The following is a 27,050-nucleotide window of genomic DNA, read 5'->3' on the forward strand; positions in this document are numbered from 1 at the left end:
TTCACTGTACAACTATACAATCACTAGATACCTGCAAAATTCGCGGTTTCGATGGCCTTCAGGATAGACTGCACATACCCCTGTACACTCGGGCAAATAACGCAAGTTCATTGGCTGCCGACTTGTAAGTCGTCTCAACTGGTTTGTCTGTGATTCGATCCATCTTTGGTTGAGGGTTTATAACTGGTTGAGATTCGTCCAGATGAACAGTATGCCAATAGCAAAATTATCTAAGAGGTATATGTGTTTGAATTCTAGCCTATCGCCGAATGAATCCGCGAATTTTGCAGGTCTCTAACAATCACAAGTCACCATACAATGTGTGCTCGGAACTCGGAACAAAGCGTAATTGTCTTAAACAAGACTGGCACACAACTACCAGTTAGGCCGGTGTCACACTATGCTTTACTGCCGCTGGGGCTAAAACTTCTGCAGAAGTTTTTTTTTTTTTTTTTGCTGAATATTCTTTCGACCGCTTTTGTTGTATGAGTGCACAGTGCCGGTATCTCAAGAACAAATAGAAAAACTTCATCAAAATCTAACATGTAAACAATAAATTCTCTAGAAAAAAACCCCACAAGAGTAGAAACTGGGAACCGCTCCGTTTCAACCGCATGGTGTGACAGCGACTTAGCTTTTGTAGTTCATGCGTTACGTATGTAAATGTTATCAACTAGAAAGAAAACAGTTATCCCTTTGGTTAAAAAAATATATATATGTATCTATGCGTGTATGTACATTCAGTTCAACATGTAATGAGAAAACTAATAACAGGTTACAAATTAAAGAGCTTTTTTTTATATTTTTTCTTCTCAATTCCGTCTTTATTTCTCTTTTATCAATTATCAAACCAAATGGTATTTTGTATTTTGTGGCCTATGTCTTGGACGATAAATGCAATATGATGTCTTAGCCATCACTGCAGTATTAACGAAATAGGTAAACTTAGTACGTAACAGGCAAATTTACTTAGCTTGGCCCAGAAAATCGTCACCAAAGAAGAGACAAAAGAAAACTACAAAAAAAAAATATGCTACGTACTCACCAAATGTAGATTGACTCGTGACGCAAGATATTTAATTTACTACAAGCAATTTTATCTATACCGATGTTGGCAGCAGTTTACACAACGTGTTCACAGACCTCAACGGCAGCGTCGAGTGGCAACGCATCGCCCGACCGAAGCCACGTAGGTGGACGGGTGCTCCAACGTCCGAACATCAACAGCTGACACTTCCATTTCTTGCGAACCTAAGCCTGTCACACGACACCAATTCGCAGACACGAGCCTGCCAAGTCAGCAGATCCAAAGACTAGGGTAGTGTGGCAAGCGATGGGAGTGGGTAGGGGGGGGGACTCGGAGTAAGCGACATCTACTGCACGTGGACGCAAACATAACACACACAGCGTGATTCAGCACAACATCGTTAACCACACGGTGCATCAGCACGAGGCGAAACTGTTACGGGAATTACTTTCACCAATCACACGTGGCAAAAAGAATAATAAAATGGCGAGACTTAACTAACAGGCAATTTTCCATTACAATGAGTAGACTGTGGTAAGTTATATCAGGGCTGTGTTCGATATCTGAAAGGGGCGACTACGTTGGGAGATTTCACCCCGGCTGTACTTTCTTGCGAATGTACTCGCTGGTTTCAAACTCGCCCAGTGCGATGCTTGCTATAATCTCTAATTACCGAGGCTGAGACCTAGTTTTTTGAAGTAGTTATGGGCCCGTCCGCAAGATAGTAGTTTTTCATAACATATTGCTGACATAACTACATTAATTTAATAGGAGAAGTAATGTATAAGCTATTATCAGGCAAACAAACCAGTGAAAATTCACTCTATTTAGGTAGCCACTAATTTTGGTGTGTGTAATACAATGAGTTTTTGCATCTCCTGCTTCTTTATTTATTACATGACAGTTTATTACAAAACAGCATTAAGTATTTTCACATCGATTAAATTAGTTTTGCGCCGTCAAGGAGATAACTTAATATAACCAAAAAAACGTATTAACTAAAAAAAAACTTTGTATGAGAACCTCTATTCCGATTTTTTATTTGCTGGTAGTTATGGGCCCGCCCAACAGATAGCGACACATGTCGCGTGAAACATGGTTTCAATTTCCACTGTAAGAGTCGCACTTCTTAATTTCCCCCCTTGTTCTGTGCTTGCTAGTCGCCACGGCACCGATTCTGCCGAAGTGAATGAAGCTGAGGACTGGCATGCTCTCGACTTGATGGTTGAGTGGTGGGATCCTTCCAATCCACCACAGCAGCTGGGCTGACGAGTAAGGTCGCCCACCTCTGGGGGCGCATGCGCCCTTGGTGTATACAACCCAGGTGTGACCCAACAATAATAATGCGGGCTGCAAGGCCCAAGCGCCCAACCCCTGCATGGTTGATTCCTTTCTGCCCCACCCAACTCTTCTCTTGCCTGGACCTCCCCCCCCCCCCCCCCTTTTTCCAGTAGTTTTCTTGCTTGCATTAATGCATGATTAATTGGTCCCCGCATGACCCGGCCCAGGGTTTTTCCGCTGAGACTATGAAGGTTTTACCTGGGTCACTTTAGTTAGCTTTTAGGCTAGGCAACCAAAGGGGCGCCAATCGCAGACATGGCTGGCCAATAAACCCCAATAAACACATTATGCACGCGCCCTATTCTGCATGGTTTAAACCCCGTATGGTATAGTGTATAAGTTTCGGCCTGAGACACACTTAGATCCTCCCCTAACCTGTACCGCCCCCCTCCCCACCACACACACACAAACACACATTTAGATTAACTTAGGCTAGGAAAATAAATCACCAAAGCAACACATGTCAAGCCCGGAATTTTTGCGAGCGGTAAACTCTGCCGACGTTTCCACGCGCCAGTGGGTATTATAGAGGAAAACCCCGTTTCCCCTCCACACATATTCATTCCGCCCATGCTCCATTAGATTCGTTTCTAATGACCTCTATATCAACGTCAAGCCCAATAAGTTTAACTCTTTTTTTTTTACTTTTACTATAAACACGCTGAACCTAGCTGTGTTTGTATTGATCACCGAAAGTCTCAACGAAACGTTGAATGAAGTAATTATTAAATATATATAAAAAATATCTGAGCGAATCTTTCAGTACTCGCCAGTCATGCGTAAAACATATCTAACCACGGTACAGTGCCAACAACTCAAGTGAGTTCACAATGCAAATAAACTTAAAATAAGAAAACTCGGACACGGAGGTTAACGTGGAATGCTTTGAAATAATGCCGAGCTTTATAAATAAACTGATAAATAAAATAGTCGTTTTTCTAATACAAAAATTTCTGGATGCGAATCACACGCCTACTTTCTGCGCCCGCCGCTAGAATTCGCTGCCTGAATCGTAAACTTTGCATACCAACATCACGCACACATAGCAGCACGAAACAAACAGAAAATTTTAATTATTGGAAACGGTTCCGATAAAAGCGGAAAAGACTTGAAATAATACTAAACCCCGGCTTTGGACCTGATTTTCTATAAGGAATTTATATTAAAATACTGTTCATCTTGTTAAAATTCACTAACCAGTTAGTACTATCAGTTTTCGCTCACGTAAGTTATATGGCATTGCTAAAATATTAACCTCAAACATTTTTAAACAAATTATAATATTAAGTATATGTTCGTATATTTATTTTTGCTTAAATTACTAAGATCAGCTTGTAAATACTTCCTACAAACAAAACCTAACCTTACTGAGATGCTTAAACATTATCATTATGTTATTAAAAAAGTAAAAACAAAATCCAGTTTTCCTCGTCCCTTAGGATAACAAGCGCACTCTCTACTGCTGTGCTACTAAGCCTATTGAGAATACGGAAGGAAAAATGTATTATAATCATTGTCATGTCAATTTTCTTAGGTGTTTTAAAACTTGTGATTATTTTTTACTGTAACTATTTTAGTTTACCAAATGTATTCCAGGGTAGTTTCACTATCATTAAGTTTTATTTAGTACACCAGTACGTTTGGTTTGTCCCCTTATGTTAACGAAAGTGACTATATACGGGTTCATGATGCTTAGGGCCATGAAAATTTCGCGAAAAGATCCCGAGAGTAGCTGGAAGTTAAAACACTGTATCATCGTCTGTGTTTCGTAATTGGGTGAGTTACTTTGAGGTGTATGTCGATTGTTACAACAACCAATAACACTAATTCAGTGTGGAATCAAACTCGTCTTTAGTGGCTCGTGCAAACAAGGCAACGACTTCTCTCGCAGACGGCCGCCAATCACAAGGAAGAAACCGCTGGTGTGGGTATACCTTGTTGCAGTCTAGTAGGCGTTCAGATTTTTTCGCGAAAATTTCCTGCCCCTAATGATGCTACAAGTGTGTCCGCCATCTTCGTGACAAATTATCGACTTCCGTTCCATTTTCACGAAGTTACTCCTACCAAATTCCGTACATCGGGAGCTAAGTTCTTTACACATACGAAAAAAAATATTGGTGTAGCATTACCTTTGAAATAAAAAATAAATAAGCACAATAATTACAAAACAACGGCATTCACGTGTAATATTGCCCTATTCAAGTAATAGCATATTAACGAACAGATTACAAAAACTCACGCCAATAGTTTAAAAATTATATTTCACCACAAACGATATGGTAGTAAAATTTACACCAACGTCTTTAAAAAGCACACTTATTGGTGAACTTATCTTCGCACAGAAATCCAACAGCTACGCGATGAACCTGCAAAAGTCTCCAGCACGACTATGTCCCGTGTGTACTCTCTTGAAGCCCGTGTTCCTGTTTAGGCATAATTGACATTTATTTTCTACTTCCTCGTTACGTTTAACATCCCCAAGCGAGGAGCAGCTAGTTGTTAAGAGGCGAGGCAAACTCATTTACGCTGCTAGTGTTCTTTACAGCTGCTATTCTGTTGTCTAGTTCTTCTCCGTAAGAAAGAAAAAGAGAGAGAGAAAGAGAGAGATAGTAAGAAGGGGAAGTTTTTTTTTAGCACTGTAGTTATGTAATTGTTTGCTTGTATGCATATATTTTACTTGCAATTTCCAATACTTAATTTCAGTGCGAAGAAAAATATGACGAAAACGTCGTAAACTTGCAGCATGATTCCCAGGGAGCAGTCAGCCGAAAAAAAACGGAGGTACCCGAAGACAACAAAGTGGTATCAGGTAAAAACCTTTCAGCAACCGTCGTGTGAATGAAGTTGGCGTCTGGGTTCCTATAACGCCAGGAATCGCACACTTTTACCGAAACTACCACAGGGATAGACGAAAAAAACCTGATAAGCCATTGTCCATTGGCTTCTCTGGTTTCGAATATCTGGCCAATGTGTACGTAACAAATCTGAAATGAACTTCCCTTGACATTTCCGTGAATCTCCCTGACCAAATTTTCAGATTCCTCCATGTTTTTTTAAAAATAATTTAATTAATTTCAGTTTTTTGAAATAAATATATGAAATTCAGCCCCCGCCATCCACGTATCAGGCGATAAAAAAAGGGCGTCAAGGACGTATCTAGCCGGGGTAGCAGGCGCCGTATTATGAGAAAAAAAGGGAGGAAGGGGGGAAACCGCACGATGATCCGACGAACTGGAGGCGATTAGAAAATATAATTACGCTAAACACACAGTTTTTTATTTTAAAAATGATGAATAATCATTTCTTTTTCAATGTAGATTTTCATTACAGTTTCTAGCTAGTTTGCGCACACACTTGCATAGAGACCGCGGAGGATAAGGGAGTGGGGAGTAGAAGGTTTAGTTTCTTCACTTCGTCAAATATATATATTTTTTTAATATTGTAATTTAACAATGTATCACAATTAATTCTAATTATTTTTTTTAATCATCTTGTGTTTCCATTGAACCTTGAACTAAATTATTGCCATAAATCCAAGTGAGAAAAAAAAGTACACACTTAAAAAAACGTAAGTGTTCGATAGATTTCAACTTAAATTACGCCCGGTATGTTTATTCATTTTGATGAGGGGGGGGGGGAGGAGGAGGAAGAAGAAGGGAGGGTAACTGATCACAAATTTCCGCCTCGGACGAAGGAAAGTTTAGATCCGTATCTGGCGAGCGTTGATCAGCCCGATTAATTAAAAAAAAAAGAGAGAGAACTTCCCAGCTAGGCCTACGTTGTCGAACGGCGCGCTCCAAATATGCAAGTGAACGAGGATGAAGGGAGGGAGGGATGTGGAGAGTGTCGGGGTGGTAAACACAATCGTTGATGGGTAGACCAGTGCAAGGGAACAGGAGAAGGGAGAAACAAGGAGGGGAGGAGCGGTCAATGGACCTAGAGTCCACGTCAAGGTCAGCCGGAGTCGCAGCGCTCTCGCACGCACGCACGCAACCACGCATGCTCCCGGCCCAAGGGCCGCTCACCCCACACTAGATAAAAAAAAAATGGGGAGGGAGGGAAAAGGGAAGAAGGGGAGACGCCCTCTTCCAAGCAACACCACGGCGCGTTTGTAAGGAAACAATGGAAATACTACGTTCACCGCCACCTTAATCGCGCAGCCTTATACGAGTCCCACGTCGCGTAACTCGGTCTCAAATTTTGGAAAGTTCTCGAAAGTAGTGGCGCCCGATTCCCAACGGCCACACTTGCAAAACCAACATATAAATTATGTTTGTTTACGTATGCGGATCACCTCATGAAGATATTTCACGAACACTTGGCGGCAGAATGATTCGTTGGCCGTTGGTACCTTTCAGAACTTTCAATGTCCCCGAGACAAAATTATACGTGACAGATTTTACGGACACGGACCTAATGATAATTGATTATGTGCAACTGTATACTCGTTATGGACACAACTATGCAACTACTGCGACGATCATAATTCTAGTATGTCTTTATAAAAAAATATATCTAGTTTCAGATGCCTCAGAAATAAAAAAATTACGATAATTTTTAACGAGGCGTAAACACTCGGATCTATTTTCCGTAACTACCGGCCAACATAAACCTACCAACCAAACAGCAGAAAATTATTATTATTATTATTATTATCATCTCTCGCAATGACACGGTCAAAGCAATGGGACGCAAATCTGCTCTGAAATCAAAATTCCCAGCAACGGTCGAGAAAACCCGGCACAAATTCGGTGCTCAACTGACTACGAAGTTTTAATTCGGACTTGCGCAGTTATAATTAACATCGTCTTCGAATGCTCTGGTAACAAGAGATATTTACCATTCTAACCATTTCCCCAAAGTCATGGTTCACAATCGTTGGGTTTTCGTTGATTATTGAAGCCAAATACACTATAGTAAATCTGCATACATGATACATACGGCTTAACGATGGTACATGTACCGTAGTAATGGCGCGTCTCAAATCCCTGAGCCGTGAACTAAGAGACGAGATAATTCCCTCGAGATGACGGGATCAGCTGGTACGTGACGGGAAGCCGTGGAGACAACTGGAGGGGGTGAGGTAGGGAGGGTCTGGATGTCGGAGGGGGAAGAGGCTCGGAAGGAGGGGAGACAATACACGGGGGAAGGGGGAGAGATAGCGAAAGAGGGGAAGCAGACACAAAGCAAAGACGACCGGTTCCGCGCGGCACCTTTTTGCACCTGTGTCACGGCGTACAAGCCTTCAAGCGGGCGTACATTCAAGTCTTAGTTAAAAAAAAAATAAAGAAAAAAACTTTCGCAAAATATGACGCGGCACAACACAACTATTGACCGACGAACTATTTTTTTTTTAAATTTAAATTAGCGGCTTCAGCCATACTCGTACTATTTTTAAAACATCTCAGTGTTCTGTAACAGGAACCAACTATACAACATTCGAAGGTCTGGAGAAAACTATGCTCTGGACAAGAAATGGATGATCGGGTACATCTTCAATAGTATGAAACACATTTTTTTCTAACCTCCACAAACGCTTATAATTATGTGAATAAAAAATAATTTTTAGGAAGTAGTTTTCAAGAATACAGGTATCACGTTTTGTTGTCTGCCATGATTAAATGAAATTAACACAGGATTTAATTAAAGAAATTAAGCATTTCCGACGGTTGGCCTTTTGCAGAACAAATAATATAATAGTTACATTTCTTTGCAGTTAAATCATTAATTATGTTTAATCTAATTATGTTTGATGGCAGAGTACATATAAATCTTACATAGTTAATACGGAAGGTTGAATTCACATACACGTTGGGGAAAGTACAGTGTATCCCAGCTAATCGAAAAATAGTTCGGGATCTATCTCCGACAGTTATTCTTGTTGAACAACTACTCAGCACCTGTTCCACGCAGGGTGATGTAGCGGTGACAGTTAAGAGTTATTCCCGAGGGCTCGAGTTGGGATGTCTGCTCTACGTGAGTTTCCCTATAAGTAGAGACCTGAAAAATTCGCGGATTCATTTCGCGATAGGCTAGAATCCAAACTAGTTCAACTTCATGCTGCTTCAGTGATTGGACCACAGTTCACCTGAATGACCCTACGCCAATGAAGAATGCTCAATCAAAAAAAAAAACAGCGAATCACAAGCATTCCAGTTGATTCCACGGATTAGTAGCCAATCAGCAAGTGTAATTTTCATAAGTACATAGAGGATCGCAGAGTCTATCCTATAGGTCATTGAAACCGCGAATTTGTCCAGTCCCTACCTATAAGTCACTCCAGACACGCTGGGATGGTCCCTTGCAATATCGACCATGGCATAGGCCTATATATCCCTTCTCCAACATTCCGAGATTGTGTCGGAATCGAACAGTCTCTTGTTACCATGTCAACTAGGCCGGCATTCCAAGACGTTCGGGTAAGGTAGCGAATAAGCACTGCATTGTTGGTACACAACCGTAACCGAACTCGCGGGCAGTGTAAAAACCGAATCGGCAACAGTTTTAATAATCGGTGCCCTGTGCGAGGCTTTAAAAAAAAAAAAAAAAAAAAAAAAAAAGTTTCAACGCATTGTTGCGGACGTTCCGCAATCATCGATCCAATTGTTACGGGGAAAAAATCCTAGAGGTAGCAGCGACCATCGCACGAATTAAATTGTGTAATTCTAATTTTCTCAAATACTTTCTAAGTGGCGTTTATTATGACCATCAAAGGATAGTTTTTTTTCGCTACCATAATGTTACATTTGGAACACCAATACGTTTGATACGTCCCCCGAAGATCACAACAGTTACTATATACAAGTTAATGGCGCCAGACGCGGGTCCGCCATCCGGACGAGATCAACGAAAAAGTGAGCTCTGCGCATGCGCGGAATTCAGTTAAAAGAACGTCAAAAGATAAAGACACCAAAATCCGTTCCCTAAACACAATGGACTGGCCGTGTCGTAGGAATACGGTTAGGAAACATGTTTAGCATAACAATAAATACAAGGGAGGTATTGGGTTAAATTTTCAGAATTAGTTCTTTAGAAAAAGAACCCATTTATAACGAAATAAGTGTACTTTAATAGAAAAGAATTTCAATGATTAAATGCACGAATTGTAACGAAATAAATCAAAGGAAAGGACTGAAATGTGTGGAAATGTTAACTATTTGAACATATTAATGTGAAATAACCGAAATGACATGAAACGATACAAATTGGAAATGAAATAAATCCACATATACCGAAATGAGTCGGAAACATAATACATCAAACAAAATCACTCAAAACAATAGGAAAAAAAAATTGGTTGTCTGTAAAGTCGGTTTACGGACGATAGTTTAACAGACGTCATAACAAAACATTGACGAATGGGAGCGTTTCAAGTTTAATGTGCCTCGAAAAAGTCAAATCGATTGTTGTTCCGATCGAGTGGAAGAGAGATAGAGATGCGGCGCAAGCGTACAATGAGCACAACGGGACACAGCGTAACGGGACACTTTTTTCGTGCGTGCAGCCGGCGTTCATCGATTTATTAGACGTTGTCACGTCAAAAAACGGAAGTGACGGAAAGAAGAAATCAAGATGGCGTGCGAGAGCGAGCACGGCGTCTACGTACCGCGCCGGATGGTCGAGGTCGGGCGGAGGCGGGGCGCGCAGTCTGGAAGGGACTCGGGCACAGTCCGCGCGCGGGCGCGCTCTGTCGGCGACTGAGACGGCACACTGAGTCACGTGCGCAGCTGCGAGGCTTCCTGCTTCCTCCCGCGTCACTAACACGCTTACTTCATGACTATCTGCGGCGATACCGCGGGGAGGTGTTCCGGGGAACTACTTTACGGCGTAACAAATCGCGATCATGGTTACTTTCCGTGTGTGTTTTCCCCCTTTTTTCTCTTCCCCCGGGGTGGGGAAATTATTCATCCGACCTACAACGAATCAACCGCACCGATGTTTCCTACGAAGGTAAACAACGCGACTTCACGACCATCATGCATGGTTCCAATTCACGCAACCGAAACAGCTGCGGTAATGAGTGCTAAACATGACGTACAAGTTAAGTAAGATGTATAATAAAAGTAAAAATAAAATTTAAGAGGATGGGAAAAGGGGGGGGGGGGATACTGCCTCTTTTTGTGTTGCTGGCCATCAAGATGAGTAATATCTAAGCAAAAACTTTGCAGGTTAATCAAATAAACAATTGCTTTATTTGACCTCAAGTGTGTGTGTACACACGTGACTGTGCAAGCCAGACCAACGCTAATACCGGACAGCTCTATACTTGCGAGAGAATGAAAATAACAAAATATTTTTAGATAAATAGTTAAATTATATATTATATTATCAAGTGTCAAACGATTAACTTCGTTTAAATAAATTTGAATCACTGGAGATTTATTTCTCCCCGGCCCGACCCCACAAATCTGTAAATATTTTAAATAAGTTTTTATAAGAGATACGAAAGTTATTTCCGTTGTTATAATGTTGGTACCACATGCATTAAACATCTACATTGTTCAAACTGGGCATACAGTCTGCCATCTACCGGACTGACTTGACAACAATGCCAGGTTTTCACACAAAAAATCTTGGAGCTGTCCGGCATTAGTCTCCGGTGTATTTGCCTAGGCTCGCTTGTACAGTCGTGACCTGAGAGCCAGTGAAGCATTAACCAATTCGATTAACCCGACAGCGCAAGCTGACTTAAGAAACCTTTTACTCATTCGTTCGTGTTTGCTCCAACGTCGCGTTTCCGCTGGCGTCGTTTTATTCACGCGTTTGCATGCGCGAACACTGTTGACAGCTGTCGTAGTAGAGTTTATTTTTCCTCCAATGCAGTTATACCAACCACTACTGCCTCTTAAAATTCCCTATTTTTCTAGTCTTCAGAAGCGGTGTTCCAAATACACGGCCTCAACTTTATCTCGCAAATAAAACACTACCAATGAAATGTCCACACTTCGCAGCAAACACCAGGCAGTCTGCAACTGTGACAGTGGCCTCGGAGGAAGTGACAAGGTTGGCAACCCTACGCGCGAGCGGCGGGTCGCAACGCTGTGAATAAAAGGCACCACACAACACAATGGTGTTGGGAAACTCTGCGTCTCGTAACTACCGGCGTTCCAATTTACAAAACGCAGCGTCTGCAAATAATCTCTACCGTGAATAAAAAGTCTCATTTGTCCTAATGTAGTTTAACAAACGCGCGGCGTTCGAGCAAACGCCCACGTGTTAAAAAAAAAAAAGGGGGGGGGGGGGGGCCTTAGTCTCACAAATTTGGACTCGGCCAAAGCCAAAGCTAAGTGCCCTATGCAGAAAATTTAAATTGCACATAATATAGACTAAACAAAGTCACCGGTTAACAGGTTTTAACTACCAGCCAGCTTATTTTCAGGGCCTACATAACTAATCATCGTTGAGTCAGCAAGAATATTATTGAAATAATAATAATATGTATTTGACGAGAAAAAGAGGGCCGCTCATTAAAAGTTTCACTAAGAACCCATGTCTGCATGATTGCATGGTAACTGGGAGAAGCCTTTTTCTTCTTCAGCTAATTGTCACGCCATATTGCTTAGACACCCAAAACACTGGCTGAAGTGTAGTGTTTGCATTGTGAAAACAGTCTTATTGGATCTTTCTTGCATGGAAGTGACAATTTTTAACGACAGAGATTCTGATTCATAATTAAATGATCATAATCAGGTGTTATCAAGAACTATTTCCTCAATGTTTTGAGCGCAACAATGTGGCGATGGCTAAGTTAAAAAAAAGTGAACTACGTCACTTGGCAATTCCTAACCCTGTGACTAGACTAGCGTCGTAACAAGTATTCGACGTCAAGGGGAACAAAGTACGTTGTTGGTTGCTAATATTAAGGAAAGCTTTTAACCAGAAAGTAAAAAAGCAAAGAGGCAATAAGCATTTATTCTCGCTTTGAACTTCGCCGACAGCCCCGATAAGAGTACATCCCTGCTAGTCGCAACGGCAAAGTGTGGCTTGAGGGCTTGAGCGGAGCTGGATTGATCGGCTAGCGTGTGACCCCCCTCTCCCAACAACCCAATCCCCCTCCTGGGGATATACAGCTGCGCGCGCATCACCTTCTCCCCCCCCCCCCACCCCCAGCCGGCGGGGGAACAGGGCGGGACCGGGATGATTGGAGGGGGAACGGACACGCCAGTTCTCTCGCTCATTTCGCCCTGGGCAGGCAACACGAGTTGATGTACAACTCGAGCTGTAACCGTCAAACTTATCCGAAGTCAACAATTTCGCATTAAACTGGTCAGACACTCATTTTAACAGACGGTTCAATAATTTTGCGGGATATACTGTTTGCTCGATTCCAACATACGAACGTTCTTTTGTTTCCAATTCTTGTTAACGGGATACAAGAGCCAGTCCTGTCAGTCGTTATCCGGTAGAGCGCGCGGGTGTCGCGAATATGCAGCGCTCGGCTGCGGCGAGGCTTACTCCGCGCGCGGGGTTGCCAAGTCGTCAGTCGCGCGCTGGCCGCTGTCGCAGTGCCTTGGTTATCTGCCTCCCTGCCACCCGATATGTTTCCTCGCGGCCAGACACCAGCTCCGCCGGGATCCACGGCCTTCACATGCTGTGCGCGTGCTATTTTACATACCTTTTCAATTAATCAGTTGTCAACTACAATTTCTTCGCTGAAACAATTTATTTTTTGGGATTTAGTTACTATTTGAATAGTGGCTTATAGCGAGAGATTCTGATGTATAATCTCGGCCCGGGAATGATTTTATGGTCTAATTTCGAGCATAAACCGAAAAAAATAAAAAAAATAATAATTCCCAGTCTTATAACTCTAATCGATTAAAAAACCTTTCACTCGATAAGAAATAACTTTTTTTTAATTGTACTAAATACTTTAATAAAGTAATGTCTTAAATACTTCCTGAAATGTACAGGAACAAACACTATACAAAATTTAATGCTGTATTAAATAATGCTACTCTGGCCAGAGTTTTTTGTGTATTTTTACAGAGAGTTCACAAAGATAGTTTTTATGTATGTACATTAATGATACCGTTGAAAGACACCATTAAAAATTTATACAATATGTGTACTTTTTAAATAAATATATTAATTACATATAATTTAGCATAACATTAAAGATTGAAATGAACATGTTGACATACGATACGTTTTTAAACAGAGAAATTATAGTCTTTCAAGCACTTTCACTGCTATGATACACATCATATTACTTTAGTAAAAGAGGTGTCTATATAAATTTATAATAAGTTCGAATTTAATCTACAAATAAACATAAAATATGTGTTTGATAACCCAAATTCTAAAAAAAAAAAAAAAAAAAATCGTATTGCTTTTACAATCAAAATATTATCATAATATTATATACACTGTTATATTAGGACTATGTCAAAAACAGAAGAAAACATGCATAAAATTTAGGAAACCAAATCTGAAGTAATCTGTTTTATGTTTTTCTTCAGTGATTTTTGAGCTTCTTTTACAAAGTCAGACTCTCGCGCATTTAGTCTTCGGGTATTTAATGGATTTGCTATCTCTGGAAGTAAGCACTCCGCAAAAAACTGTTGTAGCTTTGACAGGATGAGTTTTTCCCAAATTTCTTTGTCGAACAAAATTCTTTCAACATGGAAATCATTTTTCGTATGAACTACAAAGTCGTAATAATTTGTACTGCAGACGCCAAGTTGACCTTGAATCTGGTAAAAAAAAAAAAAAAAAAAAAAAAAAAAGTGGGTTTTCTTTAGACGCAAATCAAAGTGTTTCTTCGATAAACGTTTTTTTTTTCTTTTTTGAAATATAGTCCTTTAATTTATCGTCCCCAGCTGAAAATAAGCATTTAACTTCCAGAAAACCATAGTCTGCCACTAGTACATCTGGAGATATTCCGAGAAATAAAAAGCTTGGGTGTACAAAAAAAGCCACAATCTTCGACTTCGACATTTTTTAGTTTGGAATACATATTCTTAGCCACATTTTCGTTAACTCGTCCAAACTGAACGGCTTTGGAATTTATCTCCCTGTGATACAAAATTTATTTTACTAGACAGTGACAGGATGTATGTGTTCTTTTTACCACAAAACCGAAACTATATGCTGTAAGTCTGTTCATAGAATCATCCCTCCATTTAGTGTTCTCGTGTTGACCAACAGTACTTCCTTCTTTCCAACTCATGAATATTTTTTAATGTTGTTGCATCCCGATTCAGGTTTTCGAGGATAAACTTCATCTTTGTATCAAGTTCTTCAGGACTCAACACGTCTTCAGGACACAACATGTCTTCAGCACTTGGACCATACTTCAAATCAGGACCAGGAGTGTTGTTTGGTCGTCTCTTTTTATTTGGAGGGCCATCTTCATACTGGAGACAGCTAATTTTTAAAACTGTTTGGAAGTATTTTCCTGGGCTTCGACCAAATTTGTTTTTCCATGGGATGAAAAGCCACCTAGGACCTCTGACATGGGCCAGTCCAGCTCCCATACAACGAGCGTGATAAGAGCCTCTTTTAGCAAAGTTTACCCGTTTTTCATCTGAAAACTTAGCTAACATACTCATATATCGCTCAACCTGATTTTTAGTTTTGTTAAGTACGAGTCTATCAGATTTCATTACCATAGGATCAAGAGCCTTTTCAATAGCTTCCATAATCCCCGACTCTTTCACAAATGTCACAAAATTTTCATTGGTATTTTTTTCTTTTTCAGTATTCTACACGGCATTATCTTTGAAAGATTTGTGCAATGGGAGTGCATGACTTGATGTAAGTTTTTGGACATACGCCATTGCTAAAATTTTTAGCAATGGCGTATGTCCAAAAACTTACATCAAGTCATTCTACACGGCAGTTTTCGTGACAACCGAATACATGATGAGGATAATTTTTTATGTCAAGTTTCAATCGAACGATAGATGTACCAACAAGAGTTGTTCCAGCAATTTCGATTGCTTTTCTAGCGCCGCGCCGGATTAATCTTACTATTCTTGATTCAAGCAAACGACGCTCAGATGGTGGAAATGACATATTTATGGAAAATTTGTGAAAATGGTTTTTTTACAATGTGGTTTGCACATTCAATTTTTATGACTTCCCTTCCGTAAGGAACTCGCTGCTTTATTCTAGAGTAAACACTGAATCTCCGTCACCAAAGTAAGTATTTTAACAAGTGCTGCTCAACACTCCCGCAGAACCCTTCTACTATTATAGTTTGTTCCATTACAGTGCTTGGACCTCTATATTTTTTAAAGAAAAGATGTTCATTCACCTTTTTATCTTTGAGTCTTGCAAATTCGCATGCGAAGCAATACTTCCTTTTCACTCCCAGGTACAAGAGTTGGTTTGTTTTGGCTCTGATAATGCAATTCTTCAAAAGAAAAAAATAGTTAATATGCACATTTTGACTGGATGTTATAAGTACTGAAATATTTTATTTTATGAACAACAGACTATAGAGTAAGCATTGGTGTAAACAGGAAGATAACACACCACTCCACTTAAATTGAAACTATGTCAGTCAGTCCTCTTATTCCAGCCACCGTCCCCTACGACACTAATATGTGGTGTATCATTTTCTACGTTCCCTATGGCAATAGCTAGTTTTTTATTCCATTCGCTATCATTTTCTTGGAAAGTTGTCTTTGCCGAAACTAAATTTAAAAAAAAACATCGTAGTAGTAGCGTTAAGAAAACCTATGCAAATCACATGTACACATATTTCACTACACAAATCTTATCACATTATAGGGTTGTGCGAATAGTGTATTTTGGTGGTCGAAAATTTTGAATCGAACAGGAATTTATTTTAATTTATTGCGAATAATTTCAAGGTCGAAAAATTATCGTACATGTTCACTTAGATAGATACATAACAATACAGAACACATGTAGTGAAAATAGTAATACTATATTAACTTTTGCAGACAAAGTGAAAATTGTACCATGTTTATTAACCTATTGAAGCAATGTAAACATCATTAATATGCACATTTCTCAGATATAAATATTAAAAAGTGCAGTGTTATACTTTTTAAAATTAAAATTAGAATCCAAATTCCATGCCCGCAATGAATAACGGAGGGGGGGGGGGGGGGGAGTTGAGAATTTGTAAAATTTGAAGGAAGTAGGCTGGAAAATAACTTGTTGCACTCATGGGTGCCGCGTGTTGAGATCCTCTTCAAGAGAACTATACTACCAGCCAGCTTGTGTTAGCTACCCAAGGTCGACGGCCCACTGTTGAGATTCAGCGCTTCGTTTCGTGTTGTCACTGGGCGTCCTCACACGTACATACCCACACCACTTGAGGCAGACATTCCTCCAGCTGCCCGAAAGTAGCGGCAATCTCCTGATAGTTCTGTAGATCTCTTTCCAGGAGTTTCAAGTGAAGGCTGACATTTCACGAATGTGGTAGCACGGTCGTGGGTGGCGAGTGCTAAGAGATGGTGTTATCATCTTGTAACGCGTATATTTATAAATGTGTTTGTATGTAAATCTGTTTAGTTTCGCTATTTAAAACGTGTTTATCTTAAAACGTTCATTGGTTACCAAAAAGTAATCAGTAGGTAGAAACCAGAGTCTATAACTGTAACTGCCATTTTTACTTCCACGTATTATTATCATAACGAAAAAAGCAACCGTTTTTGCGGAGCGTCACAATACGACTGGGCACATAGCGGCGGTGAGGACTGCCATACACACAGTGTGTGAGGTAACATTGCGTGAAATATACCCTGCATTATTTGAATGCTAATATTGTTCCTGTAGATGCTAGCTGCCAGACGAACGGTCACGTGTCACGGCTTGTTTTGGTATCAATTCAGGTCCTACATGTACTTGTAGGTTATCAGAGTTTTTTCATAAGACAGCCATCTATTAAGGGAAATAAATAGTTAGATATAACAGTGTATTATTTTCGTGCTAGAGAAGGTTAAATACGGATTCAAGAAAAAAAAAAAGGTTTTATTAGGTTGGATCGAGGATGGTCAAAACTAGTCCAAATGACAATAACGATGCTTTTACCTGGAATCGCGAAGTGTCGTATGATTAAGAGTCTATTGTATATCGGCAAATAAGCAATGATGACTATAATATCTTATGAAAAAAGAGAAGTTTGGCTTCACCTGAGTAACAACCAGCAACTACAGATGTGCCTGTAAATATTAGCAATTTTAATCTTTGATATTCGACTTCCGAATTTGAATAGTTCATAAATAACTGCGCAACTATTCGTGTTTACGAATATCCGCACACCCCAATACATTTTCCATTTTTTGTGACTAATATTGGTATACTAAAATTAAATAAAATACTCATTTTTAGGCAACTAATAAGATTTTCAAACTGTTGTCTCATTGCTATGTGGATTCATTCAATGTAGCTTCCTAAGTAAAAACAAAATAATGCCTGATAAAGGGATTTATCTTTAAGTTACATTCAGAAAGTCGTCTAAAAATTTACAATTATTCTTTCTCCTCCGAAGAACAGAACAACTTAAAATGTTATGTAATAATACAATGGTATATGTACCTACCGGCTGCTTAATCTACTGAGCCTTTTATTTAATGTAAACCTTAGAATGCAAGTATGAAATCTATTATGAAACTTTTCGCACAGCGAATCTAAGTTGTTCCAAAATATGTAAAATATATTTAACCTATCTAAGGTACAAGTTTCAAGTTTCCACTTTTGGTTCACATTGTCTTGAACTCCAACAAAAAAGGAGGGGGGGGGGGGGGGAAAGAGAGAAACTATCTCCAAATTTTTGCTATCTCAGAGCTAGTGCACTGAGATTCTCAGGGTAGACGAATTAAGTAAAAATTATTGACGGAGTAACGAATGGTGCTAAGAAATTAAGTTTGTCGCTGAATATGGGTCGAATTCCCCAACGTAGCCATGTTAATTTTTTAAGTCTTACACATAGGAACTGAAATAATATATATTGAATTGTAAAGCACAATATTTTTATAAGCAGCAATTAATTTAAAAGTTGGCTAATTGTAACTAACAATTTGGCTTGGACAGTATAATACTCACGTGAATGAAAACAATACAACCGAATTGAGAACCTCCTTTTTTTACGTCGGTTGAAAATTAACTTGTTTTCATGCTTACCAAATCTAATTTTCCACGTAGAACTGTTTGTTTACTCTTACTTTTAAGCTGAGGATTTTTTGCCTAACTTACACTTACATAAAAATAAACGCATTTCTTGAATCAGGATAGTTTAGTTTGCAAAGCGTCACTTGATTACATTTCAAATTGAAAAAAATTGGAAGTTCTTGTAAAGCACATTATGGCACAAAATATTTTTTGCCCAAACACACTTTACAGTAAATGGAAGAAATAATTAAAACTATAAAAAATTTGGGTTCACCTTCTCTTCAAACCTTTAGCTTTTCGCAGCACATCCATGCATCTCTGAATTGATAGCACTGTTCTTAGCTTTCTTTTCGTCGTTGACACAGTACTCCGCACCATTCAGATTATTTACTGGCACGGAGGAGGTGGGGTCAGATTCCGTTAGCCGAGGATGGGTCCGAAGTAATGGCAACACGGCAGCCGGCTGCACGCTCCCGCGCGCAAGACAGGCGCAAGTGAACCTACTCGCGGCCAGAAAAAATAGCTGAAAATGCAAAATACGAAATATTTCTTGTTCTAATAAAGTTATCAGTATGCCACCGCTTACTTTTTTTATCTTTACTTTAAAAGGAACAATTCTGCAGACTCTAAATATTTGTATATCTTACAGCCTGTTTTTTAGACCACTTTTTCGGTTTTCCTTAATTTTAAAAACGTAAAATAAAATACTTATCAATACTTTTTCTACAATATTAATCTGACAGATGATTTCTGTTGTAAAACTGCAGCAAACAAGCCAAGTACGAAATTTTTATTTGAAAAATTGTAGAAGATGTAGAAAACACTTTTTAACCTACAATTCCCTATCAAGTCGCTGGACCAGGGACGGCCTTAAGAGATAGGAATTATTCGCAGTTTCATATCGCGACACCCAACAATTTCAAACCAGTAATTTTATAATTTATTTAATTTTTATGCACTGTTGAATCAATGTATTTTTTTGTTTCCTTTAGTATTATACACACACACACACATGTAGGGCCATGTATTTTTCGCCAAAAAAAACATTTCTAGACTATCTGGGGGTAAAAACACTAGCATCGTCTGTGTTTCGTGATTGAGTTTCTTTCAGGTACATGTCCATTGTTGGCACACGTATCACAGCCATTCAGTATGGAGGCGAACGCGTCCTGAATGCCCTGGTCAAATAAGGCAAATGGCCACCAATTACAAGGAAGAAACCGCCGGCACGGGCATGCCTTATGCGTTCGGATTTTTTTCCCACGAAAAATACAAAGGCCATAATTAATATGGTTGGTAAAGTTAAAATATCGCACGCAGCATAAAGAGACTTGAGTTAAATTCTCGGAAAACCTAGCGGGACTGTGACATAATGACAAGGGTAAAAAGTAAAATAAATAATATAAAATTGTTTAAAAAGAATAATATTGGGCCGTGATTGCAGAGGACGCATTTGAATCACCAGATATGCAGTTGCTGTACTCTCTAACGCCTGTAATTCGTCCGAAAACAACTTATTTGCTGATAAACATGACTCCACGAAATACGGCAGTAAGAAGAATTAGAGTCTTTTGAGAAATATCTCTGCACGACACAAGTCCCTCGAAACACCAACTTTCTTTGCTCATCGAGTAACTGTACCTTTTTGTTAACAGTCTCGATTCACACACGATCAAAAATGGTGACTTAAAACGGTTAAATTGTACAGTTTAATACGCCTCGGAATAATTTTTGATCATATCTGCAACATTTCCTATTGGTCCTGATAGACGCATTTAATTCGGGCAAAGAGGAAACACACGATGGAATAAAAATGTGCCATGTAGAAATTTTTTTGTTCCCCCCATCGATAAGAAGAAGAAAACGTTCTAGTGGAGTGTAGCCATCTTGGCGCAAAACATTATCCAATAAATATTATATCTACACATGATTATAACATATACAGAAGATGCGTTCATACGGTCACGAAAGCCTACTAAATCCCCCCCCCCCCTTATGTAACCACACTTTAGCTAGAGACCGGAAAATTGGAGGATTCATTTCGCGATAGGCTAGAATCCAAGCATGTTAACCTTCGTTCTGATATCGTGACTGGGCCACAGTTTTATCTGAAGGACTTTCTGAGCCAATGAACAGGTGAAATTTTCTTAAAGTACATAGAAGATTGTGTAATGTATCTTCGAGGTTACTGAAGCCGCGATAGCCGTCAACGAGTTAAGAGACTCGTTGCGGAGCTGAACATTACTGAATCAAACCTGCGCTCTTTGCAATGTAGTAGCTACCGAGTTAGTCCGACAGGGAAAAAAAAAAAAAAAAAACACCACACAGAAAAAAAACAACTGAAGGTCAGCAGCCAGCTGACAATCACGTGAAGCTGTTAGCAAACACTATTGACAGAACAATGGTGGCAGAATGATACGTAGACCATTGTTAACACTTTTGAGAACGGTTAAATTTCAACACATGACTGCATCTATACCCCAACCCATCATCATCCAATTAAATGAGAATAATATCTGTCTTTCTGACTAAGCAGTTCCAAAACACACAGTTGTTTGCCTTATTTGTAGCAGTAGCCACTATACATGGTGTGATCAAAAATACGGTGCATAATTTTTAGTATTAACAAAGTAATAAGCTTACATCAAATTTAAACTAATCTCCTCCATAATGCTCTCCTTGACTAGCGATGCGCACTCATCCCAATGTTGATTCCGTGATTGGAAGAATTTCTGGATGTGGGTAGATATTTTGTTCGGCCAAACACTCGCGAATCAGAAGCGAGGTGTAGCACGGCGCGTTGTCATGATGAAAGAGGAAGTCACTGACCCGGTTTTCTGGTCTCAGTTTTGCAAACAAAACTTGGTGCTAACGCGTGTTCCGAAATTCATGATTAGAGATACGGAAAATTTCGCGCATGAAGTTAGTCTCAAGTTAGAATTAAAACCTTCATACACTCGCACTGTGTTCATGATTGGACCGCAGTAATATGTGCACGATCCTCTCCGACCGTGATCCAACAACGCCCAGCTAGGAGAGAAGTAAGCGAATCAGCCAGTGCCAATAAACCAGCAAAAAAAAAAAAAAATGGCCTCGCTAAGAAATCAATCAATGGGAAAACATAAATGGGTTGAGCACACCTGTGACTTTGAATTCTACCCTGAAGGCCAGACGAATCTGCGAAATTTCCTGCGCCTCTATCCACAACGCACGACCAGACACGGTAAACACGACCTCACCCTTCAGGCACTGGAAGCCGACTGGCAAAAGGCACAACTTGTAACTTGACACTGACTATACAACGGATCTTAAAATAAATGTAGCTTCAGAAGTTGCTTATATATAATCCACCCCACCGTATTTTTTAAAAGTGAAACTTCGTTCAGAGGGGGTGCAATTTTCGAGCGTTACGAAAATTCCGATCGCACGGGGGGAATGGTTAGGTTACGTGGTGGGGGAACCGGGAAAGGGGACGGCAGAGGAGAGGTAGAAATGACTCAGCATACTTGCACACTTGTATACTTTCACACTTCCACACTAGCGCAATAGCATAATTTAGCGCTCGATAATACTTGCATATTTTTTTCTTACCCGCGACCCCCAGCCAAAGAGAATTATGTTCCCTATAGCTACCTAGAGACCTGCAAAATTCGCGGATTCATTTCGTGATATGCTACAATTCAAATAATTATACCTTAGCGCTGCTTCTACCACTGGTTCACTGTTAATCTGGAGTAATGAGGGCCAATTAGAGACCCTCGCTCAAAGTAGTGTCGAATCACAGACACTCAGTCGAGACGACTCACAAGTCAGCAGCCAATGAACAGGTGGCATTTGCCCGAGTGTGTAGAGGATATTGGAGTTTATCCTGAAGGTCATTGAACCCGCGAATTTTGCAGGTCTCTACGATACCTAACAATATAATAAGCAAGTTTCACTCCGCGCACGCCTCGCTGTGGTTGCAGACGCCACCCACAGGGACCCCCAGCGCCGCCACGCGGCCCGGCCGACAACCACCTCCCGGCGAAAACAAGGGCGCTGCATAATGCATCGAATCACAACAGCGCGACGACGGCGCGGCAAAAAAAAAAAAAGCTTTATTGTGAATACGCGGTTCCCACCCGAGCGACAGCCAAAAATAGACGGTTAACTGCAAAGTGTTTCTTGCCATTACACACAAACAAAAGAAGGGGGGGGGGGGGAGGAAGAGAGAGAGAGAGAGAGAGAGAGAGAGAGAGAGAAACGACAGCCATCAAACTTCGAGGGTAATTTCAATTGACATGTCCGAGAGAAACACGTTCGACTAAAATTTAACATTCAATTAAAGAAGTAGAAAAAAAAGTGTATCAATACATTTCAAAGATTTCACACTAGACTGACCAAACTAATATAAAATTATCTAAATTAAAAAAAAATAGTATACCTAAGTTTTAAAATGGACTAAAAAGTATAGAGTAATTTCTCCTAGCCCCATAGAGATTCCTAACTCCCAAAAAAATTATCATAAAAATTTTGTTTTTGTAAATTTTTTAATACACATGAAAATTCTTTTAAGATTAAAATGAAATTTGTGGGACGCATGCAATAGATAATAAATGCATGAATAGTTAAACTTAAGTCACTGACGTTTTTATTGCACTGCAAATGATATTGCGAGTTTTCTCAACGACAGCTAATACACTTGCTTTTATCTATTGCATGCGCCCCAGGTTTTTCTTTATAAATATTAAAAGTGTTTACATTTGTATCGAAAATTCACAATTACAAATATTTCACTGTGCACTGTCATCCAGTTCTGAGCTACATTTAAAGTTTAAAGTCTCTAGCTCATCGGGAAGTTAGTTTAAATTCCATTGCAAAATTTGTAACAACAGACAAACAAACCGACAGACAAGAAAGCGAAGTTTATAAAAAACATGGTAAAAAAAATCGCAATCTTTCGAAAACAAAATTCTAACGTTCATTTCAATGACGGTCGTCCCAGCGACGCGATGGAAATACCGCCAAGTCTTGTCACGTCCGCCGTTTATGTCGCGCTGACGTAATCGATGTGTCGAACGTGATGGTTGGTAAAATCTCCGCGTGCGCCACACCGCGCCAACTACGGCATTGTTGGATCCCAGCACGAGGCGCTCAGGGTCGCAACTGGGGAGGGGGGGGGGGGGGGGCAAGCGGGGCATACGCCCCGGGCGCACCGAAATCGCTTGCATTGTAATTCCTACTACAACTGGTAACTGGTAAAAAGTTTTTTTTTTAACTTGCATGCCAGGAATGTCTAATCTGATTTACGATATAACGTCTCAACATATATTTAATGCACAAGTCTAGTGATTCATACGGACTACTTTATGGACATAGTGGGTTCATGCATTGAAGGTACAGTAGCACAGAAACTGTTACATGTAGGTATGGAAAATGCTTAAATAGCACCATTTTTCCGTGGGAGGGCCCCCGGACCCCCCCGCTTTATTGGTGTGGTATGTGGAAAAATTGAGGGGGGGGGGGGGGCAGTAATCCATTCATGCCCCGGGTGCCAGAGACTCTGGTTGCGGCCCTGGAGGCGCTTGTAACCCGCGTGTCTGCGTGTCCCCTCGCCCCACCCCGCGCCAAGGACAGGTTCCCAAGCCTTCGCCGTGGCGAGCGGGAGTACCCCGAGAAAACACGACCGGCTCGCGGCAACGTCCGCCACGTCCTCCACGAGCTAACCATCCCCGCTCGACCCAGCAGGGGGGCGATTCCAGCATTTCGCACCGCGTTTAACACGAGATGAAATACAAAAGCTAGCTAGACTGCGTACTTACTAGTCTAAATTTTACGCACGCACGCTCAAGAAATCAGCGTGGGGTCTGTTTACGAAAAAAAAAAAAATTAAGAATACGCCGAGGGCTGGATGGGTAGTTATGTTTCACTATTCCGTTATTAAACTGTACTTTTACGAGAGTCAAAAGGGCTAAACCGCTTGAGGATAATTTTCAGACATGAAACTCCCGGGGCAGATTCTTGAATGCACTCAAGGGCGTTGCATGACAACTATATCTTCAATTTTCAGCAATAGAATTTCACATTTTATGCTATGCACGACGAGAAGACTGCGCGCTAGAAGCACCAGCGAGTGCCGTACTTATCATCCCGACCAACACAGATACACTCCTCACTAGGCGGGCCCCTTAGGTCTACTTTAAGTATTTTTAGCAAAAATCTGATTCTAGTTTTTTTAAATGCCGGGTATATTAAAATGCGATTATCATGATTAAATAATACAGTGATTTAAAAATAAACACAGAAAAGAAAAACTCTTTTCTTTAGATAAATCTCATCTTCAGTTAATTTATCCATCCATCCATTTTTATTTTATAATTATTTATAATTTCATGAATATTATCTACATATTCTAGAAGCGAAAATTCTTAATATTTCTTAATATATCCGTGAGAATGTGTTGGTAAGTAGAGAAATAAGTAGTTATTGCAGCGCTGATGTAGGCTAAATATATATTTATTTCATATCCTCTTGTAGGTTTAAGGACGACAGGATGAGCAAGTACGTACGTAAATATTTTTTTTTTCTTTCTGAAGATAACATGTAATATAAGTAGAGACCGGAAAAATTCGCGAATTCATTTCGCGATAGGCTAAAATTGAAATACATATAAATTTAAGCTGCTTTTGTTATTGGTTCACTGATCATCTGGACGACTCTGGGCCAATGGGAAACACTCAACCAAAGAAGTATCGTATCACAGGCAAACCAGTTGAGACGTCTCACAAGTCAGCAGCCAATGAACAGGCGTTATTTTCCCGAGTGTACTGAGGACTGTGTAGTCCATCCTGAAGGTCATCGAAAACGCGAATTTTTCCAATCCCTAAATATAAGGTATTGTATTGTAATGAATGGTTTATTGTGGTTTCGCTCATCCCCCCCCCCCCCCAACACACACACATAATATTTACCTCACTGCAGTACCGACTGAATAATAGCTGATTTAACCATTATAATTCCCTTCACCAGGTTGTGAACACCGTGTATTCGCCCACCGTGCTACGTTCGTGGCTCGTTGTCGGGGCTTTCCGTTCCGCGAACATTTCTGCAGGATTCGTCATCTCCCTGGGACTCGTGGGCGGTCAAAAGGCCGGCCGAGGAACGCGGCCAAGGTCAATGGCGGCCGAGGGAAAACTCCCCCGCGAGATTCCAAGCAGTCCGTCGGATCCATGACGACGACGAACCCCCTTTCCCCTCCCCCTCCCCGGCCGTAATGACCGCTCCTCCAACAATCACGCGGTTGGGCGCCGCTCGCGATGGGAAATTTAACTAGCAGCCTCGAGGGATTCCTGTGACTGCGTTTACCTGCGCGCCTGAGCACCTGGAACACCAACTTCGTCACGTCACTTCCAGCTAGGGCCGCCCTCACGACGGATGCCGTGTCACATTTGTTCGTGTCAGAGCGTAGTGGTTTCACGTCAGTTTTCTTCTACCCCACCAGCGAAGAATTAACCCATAGATAGGGGCGGGCATTTTTCGCGAATAAATCTGAACGCCTATTAGACTGCAACAAGGTATATCCGCACCAGAGGTTTCTCCCTTGTGAATGGCGGCCATCTGCGAGTGAAGTCGTTGCCTTTTTTTGACCGAGCCACTCAGGACGCGTTTGCTTCCTCACTGAATTACTGTTATTGGTAGGGACCGGAAAAATTCGTGAGTTCAAAGACCTGTAGGATGAACTCCTTAGTTCTACGTACACTCGGTCAAATGCCACCCACTCATTGGCTGCTGTCTTGTGAGACGTTCCAGCGTAGCAGCCTGTGATTCGATAAAGCTTTGGTTTGGTGTTTCTAATTGGCCCAGAGTCATCCAGGTGAGTTGTGAACCAATAGCAGAGGCAGCACTGAGGTATAACAATTTGTATTTTAGCCTATCGCGAAATGAATTCGCGAATTTTTCCGGTCTCTAGTTATTGGTGTGGTAACAATCGACATGCACCTGAAATAAATTCACCCAATCACGAAACACAGACGATGCTACAGTGTTTTAACTTATAACTAATTTCGGAATCTTTCCGCGAAATATGCATGGCCCTACCCGTAGACGATGCGTATCTCCTTGAAAAAAAACTACGTATGAGATGTGGGAAAAAAAAAACCTTAACGGGTTGTTGGCTGCAAGAGATAATAAAGGTAAGTAAGTATCAAATGCTCTTAAGTCAACCAATAAAGTTTTTATCTTTCAAATATTTCCCACTTCTGCCGAGAAATATCTCATTTTTATCCTTGCACATCGCACAGACACGTATTAAAATACAATACTAATTCATTTTTATACGAGCGCGTGGAAGTAAATAACAACTAAATGCGAAAAAAAATCAAGCTAGTTCCGACGTGTTCGTGCGTAATCTGCAGATGCGGTCGCAAGCAGTAAACATTCCACTCGCATTGTCTGATTGTCCTGACCAACTCGTGGAAAAACCTATTTTCGCCAGAACACGAACCCACTGTAACCGTAGCCTAAGCCTAAGCACGTCAGCGCAGGAGCCTACATGCCCGACTTCGAGATACTGCGAAGTAAACTTGGGGCGGATTCACTGATAACTCAACTT

General features: G+C 40.6%; 1 protein-coding gene across 2 annotated transcripts in view; it reads right to left on the reverse strand.

Moving 5' to 3' along the window:
* Positions 1 to 27,050, reverse strand: part of LOC134534886 (zinc finger protein jing) — a 334,798-nt gene that overhangs the window by 64,401 nt on the left and 243,347 nt on the right. Inside the window, exon 1 of one of the 2 annotated variants that reach the window (XM_063373554.1) lies at positions 1,144 to 1,712. The exons of the other annotated variant lie outside the window; for it this stretch is intronic. Coding sequence (XP_063229624.1) covers positions 1,144 to 1,172 — 29 coding nt within the window. The 5' untranslated portion in view covers positions 1,173 to 1,712. Of the gene's footprint in view, positions 1 to 1,143; positions 1,713 to 27,050 lie in introns of those variants that run through there. 2 annotated transcript variants of the gene reach the window in all.

This window comes from Bacillus rossius, chromosome 8 (genome assembly GCF_032445375.1).
Source record: "Bacillus rossius redtenbacheri isolate Brsri chromosome 8, Brsri_v3, whole genome shotgun sequence".
NCBI lineage: Eukaryota > Metazoa > Arthropoda > Insecta > Phasmatodea > Bacillidae > Bacillus > Bacillus rossius.